This window comes from Danaus plexippus, chromosome 27 (assembly GCF_018135715.1).
Source record: "Danaus plexippus chromosome 27, MEX_DaPlex, whole genome shotgun sequence".
NCBI lineage: Eukaryota > Metazoa > Arthropoda > Insecta > Lepidoptera > Nymphalidae > Danaus > Danaus plexippus.
In genome coordinates, this window is record NC_083555.1 from 1,442,759 (window position 1) to 1,451,370 (window position 8,612).

General features: G+C 31.2%; 1 protein-coding gene across 1 annotated transcript; it reads right to left on the minus strand.

The window, feature by feature from the left end:
• Positions 1 to 1,507: 1,507 nt before the first annotated feature.
• On the minus strand, positions 1,508 to 6,995 carry LOC116775702 (WD repeat-containing protein 87-like). The gene is made up of 15 exons (XM_032668659.2): positions 6,854 to 6,995; positions 6,588 to 6,691; positions 6,311 to 6,382; positions 6,087 to 6,236; positions 5,714 to 5,912; positions 5,459 to 5,629; positions 5,198 to 5,361; positions 4,520 to 4,651; positions 4,050 to 4,160; positions 3,617 to 3,784; positions 3,366 to 3,491; positions 3,093 to 3,184; positions 2,102 to 2,285; positions 1,900 to 1,932; positions 1,508 to 1,620 (listed from the first exon to the last, which is right to left on the minus strand). Exons 1-15 carry the CDS (start codon positions 6,945 to 6,947, stop codon positions 1,564 to 1,566), a joined length of 1,857 nt encoding a protein of 618 aa, XP_032524550.2. The 5' UTR covers positions 6,948 to 6,995; the 3' UTR covers positions 1,508 to 1,563.
• Between the last annotated feature and the right edge of the window lie 1,617 nt (positions 6,996 to 8,612).

An 8,612-nucleotide genomic window follows, 5' to 3' on the forward strand; every position in this document is an offset into this window, starting at 1 on the left:
TTGTTTTGAATAAATAAAAATCATAATAACTTTCTTTATTTTTCTATTTAAAGTTATTTTATAAACCGTGACGATTTTATAAGCGCATTTTTATTATTACTTTTTGATTAAATAAAGGTTATAAAGGTTTTTCTTTAATCTTTGATTGATAACTTATTAGGCTTAAAACTTTATTAGGTTTCATTAGTTTCAAATGAAAATAATAGTATTCGGATTACTATGCGTATTTTATTATTTTTAAAAACCACTTTCTCCCGACGTTTCGGTTACTTTGCAACAACCGTGATCGCTGTTGCTTCTTAGTGGTGTGTCATGCGGTGAATAGAAATACTCAAATAATAGATAATAATAGAACCTATAGAAAATTCGTAACACTTCAATTTGAGATATTATGTTTTTTGAAAGAAACTATTACTGTTTTAGTATTTAAAATCAAAATATACATTTGTTTTTATAATGTATAATGGTCCATCAAATAATTCGACATAATCTTTTATGACACTTTGTACTTTACAAGTAAATATATATATATATGTATATATTAATATCGTCATGGACATATTTTGTGTTGACACAGTTTACTGTATTGGTACCAAATACTATATATGAATGAGAAAAGAAAAACAAAAACGTCCAAATTTTGTCCGACTCACAACGACTTTTTTAAGGTTACTAACTTTGTAGTGTTGTTCAATCAATAGTTGTAAATTATATCCCTGTTCCATTTTGGAGGAAAAAATTTAAAATTAACACATACTGTAATACTAAATAAAAGTATATACGATATATGAATGAACAAATTTAATTTCGCTATATGATCTCACTAAATCATACAATATCAATGAACATAATCCATAAAAAGTAATTTCATATTGTTTCATACTACCTATGTATATTTCAAAATAAAATTGGCATATAAAAAAATAATGGGAAAAAAGATTGTTTCAACTCGTGGGTTTAGGGATTTGTATAAGGAAGGAATTCATAGGCAGTGAAGTTTCATTATTATGGCTTCCAAAGAAGGGAATAGACAGACTTTAGTTTTTTTTATTCTAATATGTCTTAAAAGAAAAATAAGCTAAATATATCTTGAAATCCTCTTATTATCTAGAATAGGTGAATCGTAACTTTATTTAATTTGCGTAATATTAAGACAACAGAGACCATCCATGTCTTTTTATTATATATTTCAAGTATATAAGTATCGTTAGACCATCTAAACGATTTAAAAACAGACTAATAATTAGATCTTAACAGCACAAGGCTATGAAGTGAAGTGTTGCTGATAGCCATGACTATTTTATATGAATAACCGTATTTTCTTTTAATTATATTTTTAAAGTAATTTCAAAAATGCATGGACTCTACAAAATTGTAGATTTTTATTAAAATTATTTTTTTTTGTATCATAAAATATATTTCTACATATTTCATGACTGCTAATTAATTCTTCATGGTAAAGAAGATAACAAAAATTAATTCAACACTTTAAAAACAAGGAGGAAATTTTATTTAAATTAATATTATATAATGAACCAAAATAATATAAAGTAAATGAGATACTTAGTCGTCCTCTTCTTCATCTTCTTCTTGTTCTTCTTGGTTAACAACTTCGACAACCTAAGAAAAATATATAAGTTAAAACAAGTAGACTGAATAGTTGATCTAAACGAAAAGCAATGGATAAAGGTTTGAATCCTGCTTGTGTGGAAAAAAAATTCATTCACCATTTTCTACCTGAATTTCAATTCAAGTACTAGCACAAAATTTGTGTTAAAAACATGATCATACGAAAACAATATTCATCTTTTAATCTTAAATTTTATATAGCGTTTAGTCTAAGAATGTATTTAGTTATTTGTTTATTTCCTAGATGAATGTATTTATTTATTAACTCACCTCCTGTTCAGGTGCTTGTTCTTCTACAGCCTCCTGGCATATAAATATATTTATAAATACATTGTACAGACATTTGTATCCTATATTTTTAAATTGTCCTCTTACTTGAATCATTAACATTAATATTTAATATTAACAATTATGCAAGAATAAAATAAATAATAACAACAAAAAAATTTTCAAAAAAAAAATCTATGTTCACCTCAGCCTCCTCATGGACACTTTCTTCTTCCTCATAATCATCTCCGTAACCCACAGGAAACATAACAAGGCAATCCTTTTCCCCGCTCTCCACATCATGACTGATGTAACAAGGGTTGACTCCCGCCAACTGCAACATTGGTAGACTGCGCTTCCGAGAAACCATCAACGCCAGTCTATCGTTGCTGTAACACATTTTTAAGTAGTTTTACTATAAATGGAACTTTTAATAGTTTAATATAATTTTTTTTTATGCTAAAAGGGGCAACCGAGCAGACGGCCTACCTGATAGAGGTAGTACCATTACCCACGGACATCCGCATCATACTTTTGAGGATGTGTTGCCACCCTTGATTAGGGAAGAGGGGGAGGAAAAGGTGGGAAAGGGAGGGAAAGGTCATTTCACGCCATTCTTTTACGAGAGGGTGGTACTTCCCCGGTCGAGCCAGCCCATGTACGAGCTGTAGTATCTTGACTACAGCTAGGCTCTACCACCTTAAAATTTTCTCTTTCATGTTTCATTTAAAGTTTTCTTTAGTATTTGTCAGACATTATTATGTTTTTATATTTGTAGGTGATCAATCGATAACAACTTGAGAAGTAATTTGCTTTAATATAATTATATACAACAACAAATTCTTGATTGTACTTAAAAAATAATAATAGCGAAAACAAACAGAATTATTCATTTATTAATAAACGCAAGGCAAACGACGTCCCTAATGTTTTAAAATATCAACCGATGTAACTGGTATTGTCAACCACTTCTCTGAAATCACTTCCACCGACACTACTATTAAATGGGAGGAAGAAGAGACCTCTCAATAATTTATTTTAATTATTTTTGCAGGACGTCGATAACAAATAACAGCTATTATTAATGTCTGTCAATTATTGATTTTAAAGAAAAAGATTAATGATTTTTGTTTTGGACCAGGAACCTTTGGATTATTTATTAAGCTCTTCACGGCTCATCATAAAATACTACTTACTGCTTCCTTATTCTGCTCATATGATTATACTGCTTTATAGTATAAGCGAGGTGTTGAGCTGTGGTAGGGTCATCTCCGATAAAAATGCCATACTGAAGAAAAAAGGACATCAGACAGTACAAATTTATATAAATAATAACATAATATCGTCTAAAAAGAGCACTAAATATTATTGTTGGCTGTTTTTATTATCAATTATTTTTACAGCTTGAAGCATTTTACTCCTTTTTTTTCATTATAATTTACTCATTTTATTCATTATATGAAACTTACATTAAGAATTTCATCAGGAAATTGATCCATTATATCTTTAACATCATGTCGCTTTTCAATAGTAAACATTACCAACACGTGCGGAGGGAGAAACTCCGACTCAATTGGTGTAATTTGAGACACGATCTAATGGAAAACATGGCACTAAAATATTTTTGAAAGGAAACGTCATAAAACTATCACATTACTTTATCCTTATAACTAGTATTAATATTTGTTTTTATCCCGCCCCATGCAAACATTTTGAGTACCTTGGGATAAAAGTAGGCCAATGCATTAGCCTTGGCTAAATCGTTAGGTGGAGTATATAGTCCTGGCACAAATAGACCACCAGGAGGAATATACTCCTCGTCCTCAACAGATACATCTGAGTGGAATTCCTCTTCAACCTCTACTTGTTCTTCTTCTTTTTGTTCCGGCTACAAATAAAATAAGACTTAACTAGAACGTGGTTAACATGTATTGAAATGGTGCTAATTTGCTGTATAAAAAATCCTTTTTAAAATGTCAGCACAATTAAAAATAAACAATTAAAAAGCAATAACTATTATTTTGCAAGTATATAAAGTGCATCAACTCTAATACCATCAACACTTTATGAGGATCTCTCAGTTTAATACATGGTAGGATAAACGGGTGTATGATAAACTTAAAATTACAACTGTCCATTCCATGCTTACTTACTTCCTCAATGTCTTCAGTTTCGGCCACCTCTGTTTCCTCTCCTTCAACTGCTTCCTCACCACCCTCTTCCCCAGCTTCTTGTGCTGGCTCTGGTTCGGGATCTGCTGGCAACTATAAAATAGTATTGAAAATATCATTCAGACTATATTTATTATAAAAACAAACAATAAAATTATCGAATGTGTTACGTACGCGCAACATACTAAAAATTAAACGAAAATCTTTGGGGTAATATCGTTGTGTGTATAAAATATAAATCGAACACCTGATCTCATGAGGGAATGACCAGAGCGGAATGGCATTGTTATCCTAACATCGTGGCAATCATGTAGTCTAAGATATATGTTTTAATATGTCATTCTTATTATACGATACATATAACTAGGTTTCTTAGTTTTCCTGGATCTTCTTATGGCTTTGAACTGAGCTTATATCATTAATGACATGACATAAATTTTCTTGTTACTCACTCCAGCTTGAATCCTAGCCATTCTTTCTTCTTCCTGTCTTTGTTTCTCTAGTCTTTGTCTTTCTTCCTCTTCTTCTCTTGCAAGTCTCGCTTGTTCCGCTGCTAATCTATCCCGATCTTCTTTTTCTTGACGCTATAAAATAGTAGACAATATTTTAAATCTATTATATATTTTCTTTCTTCACTTTAAAAGTTCATAAATAAAGTTATGATATTTGTCTCTTTTTATTTTCTTGGTTTTATATACATTTTTAATATATTCATAACAAACTTTTATTATTTAGGAATTTTTGATGCTCGCTCTTTTCGGCTGCATTTTAGCGTGTAGTGCATTATCCAATTTGACCATTTTTAGCAATCAAAATTAAATTTAAAACGGTAGACGATAGACTTTTGCTCCTAAATTTTGTAGACTAAAAAATATTAATTAATTATGATTTGCTGTATAATCTTGTTCCGATTATTATTTAGTCCCTTATTTGGAAAATTTTATTGCATTATCTTTCCAACTTCAACTCAAGGTGTTTCTGATTACGTTACAAATTACTTCTGCAGAGTAGGTTAGTAATAAAAAAAATATTTGAAAAATAGGATACATGAAATCAATATATATACGATACTAAAAACTGTATATCCTTATTCACTCACTCTTTTCTACTTACAAATGGCTGTTTCTTACTAGTTTTTCCATTCGGGCTTCGTACCTCTCCCTCCGAACCTCTCTAGCCGTTTTACTGATGGTCGCATACCTTTCAAACGCCGGTATTGGAGGAAGCTGCTTTTCCGGTGGCAAATCCTCCTTTGGAACTGGTATTTCTTCGTATAAAGTATGACGCATAAGTTCTGAAAAGTATCATTCTTATTTCTTTATTCCCCACTCTATGAAAAGAAATAACAATACATATATCTTACAACTGTTGAATATAAAATAACGACTAACTAACAAAATCCCTATCATCCGTGTCGAACATTTTAAAAAGAACAACCAATGCTTCTCCGTTCATTAGAGCATGGATACAAGCTTCATTAGGGTCTACGTCACTCATATATAAAGCCTCTTTCACTAATTCCTCAGTCATTTGGATCGTCTCCTTAGCCGCCACTTGGACATCTTATAAAAAAAATTATAATTTTGGTCTAGTTTCATATAATTATGATACGCATATTAAAGTCCAGCATTTTAGAATATGCTCACTTATAAGATCCCATTTTTCATAAAGGTCTAAATGGGCTTTGTGACAGTGTGGCCAGTATAAAATAAAATTCAACCCTCGTACGTGGCGTGCCAAACGCTCGCAAACTCTTTTTTTTCGAGCAGCAGTAGTTAAAACTCGAAGTCTCTCGGTTTTTTCTCGAGCTTCTTCTTCCATTTTTAAATCTTCTTCAATCTTTGCCTGTATTTAGGAGAATAATTGACAAATAACTAGTAATTATTAGAACTTACGGCAATAATTATATTGATACATAATTGTGAAGATCATTTTTGTCATTTTTCAAGACTCTACAGAACGATGATACGAGTAATTCGGTACTTTTAAATATGAACATATTATATTCAAAAATATTACAGCTTCCTCCGGTAAAAGCTCTTCAATTTCTTGTTTGGGTCTTTCAATTCCGGTTTCAGCCTCGATTTTCACATTTTCCAATTCTTCCTCCATTATGCGACATAATTCTAAACCATTTGCACCAAACATAGCTCTTATTAATTTACCTTTCTAAAATTACAATGAAAATTATGAATAACTTTTTATTTCGTAATATTTTAACGAAATGAAAATGAAATATATACCGATATGAAAAGAAAAATCGGCTCGCTCCTATTTCTAAATCTAGATAAAACGTCGATGTTATCTGCTAAAGCCTAAAAAAATTTCATGAAATTAGTAAAAAAACAAAAAAAAAAAGTTTAAAAAATATATATATCGTTTATATCTACATATAATAGAATATAAAAAAAAAACATATTTTTAAAGATGTTTATTATAATTTATCACAGCTGATAAAAGAGGTCATCATAAATTGAGTAATCAAAGTAATTTAAAGGTAATTAATTGTAGTGAACTCACTCTGACCATAGCAATACGATCTTGACCAATTTCTAGTTTACCCTTTCTAATGGCATTTCCAGTAGCTAAACAATGACCACAGAATTCAGAATACACCTCCAAACCTAAGTCAAATTTATAAACCAAATAAAATTAAAGATAAAACATTAAAACTTACACCAATATTCTGCAGTGGCATAACATTGTCCCACATTAATTGATAAGGTAACTACATCACGGAAACATTACGAATAAATAACCTAGTATATAAATTAAACTGAACATACATAGGAGTCGATCAAAATTTGACATTAATGTTTCCTCAAATTCTTCATTGGTTTCTATATTATCTTGTATGGCTACTTGTCCCTTTCTAGCCATATTTTCAATAAAATTGTATTAAAATAATATTAACACAAACTTTCTTGAGTTCTGTAAATATTCTGTCAAGCAAATTATTAAGAAAAGTTTAGAATATAGTAAGTAGGTTGTTATACTTTAGTTATTTATATACTAGCTATGCCCGCGACTTCGTCCGCGTGAAATAGTTATTTTCGGCATCATATTTATTTTTGCAAAAAACCTACTCGGTTTTATAAATAATTTTCTGTTATTATTTTAGACAATTTAGTTTATTTATTTATTTTAAGTTTTTAAATAACATAATTATTTAAAGTACTTCTGTGTAAATAATATTTTTAGTTTTATTTTCTTGTGGCAGAAGAACATATTGGTTTTCTCCGCAACCTGATCTTGACAACGCGACATATAGTTGGCCGTGTGAAAAGCAGTCTTGGCGTAAATCAATTCCTACGTGTTTAAATGTTTGCCCCTGTGATTTATTAATTGTAACGGCGAAAGATAGCTTTACGGGAAATTGAATTCTTTTAAAATTAAAAGGTAAATCATTTGGTATCATTGGGATGCGAGGTATAAGCAAACTATAGCAACGATCACGTTATTGCGAAGAAATTTGATTTGAAGTCGGGTCCCGTTACATAAATTTGGTGGTTTAAGATTTCTGAGTAAAATTATTGGGGCACCGATTTTTAACTTGAGGGAATATGGGGGAAGACCACTGGGGTTCAAAGAATTAAGAAACTCCTGTGGGTAATGGACCGCATCTTCCTGATCCATTACATTATCAATAGATGTGTAGGTAACTATGTCTCCTGGAAGTTTACTTAAAATTAAATCATTAATTTCGTCTACGCTACTGTTTCTCGCCGCCAATATTGCCCTTTGACACATCCATTGATGATCTTTATTTTCTATTTCGCTGATGTCGGGGTAAACTTTCGAAATTAAGTCCTCAATGTTACTCACTCTTTCTCCTAAATCACGATCAATTTCAATTCTATTTTCAAAATGAGGTACTTTCCCGTCTCCTATTAAAAGTAACTTTGAAGGAAAAATTATATTACCTCCACCCAAATGTGCTCTCATATTTGTAGTTAATTTTAGGATGTTTACAAACTTCCATAATGGGGAACTTTTAAGGCAAGACTTTACAATGTCTGCTCTAGTTCCTCTTACTATTACTGGTAAAGTTTGTCGAAAGTCCCCAGCAAACATGACAGTAATCCCACCCATGATTTTATCACAGCTTCTAATATCTCTAAGAGTCCTATCTAGAGCCTCTACATGAGCTCTATGGATCATGGTACATTCGTCCCAGATCATTAAACTGACATCTTGTAAAACTTTTCCCAAAGGGCCATTTTTACGTATAGAGCACACGCCATCTTTTTGTAAAGAAACAGTTAGGGGCAGTTTAAAAGTGGAATGAGCTGTGCGTCCACCTGCTAATAAAGTTGCAGCGATACCTGACGACGCTACTGCCAAAGCTAGCATTCCCTGAGACCTTACTTTTGCTAATATAAGATTAGTAATAAAGGTCTTGCCGGTTCCACCGGGAGCATCCAAAAAAAATACTTTTCCTTCACTAAGACGAACACTTTGCATAACACAATAATACGCGGTCACCTGGTCATTAACTAATTTTGGTTCATTTTGAGTAATATAATCATTCAATTCATTTAGATC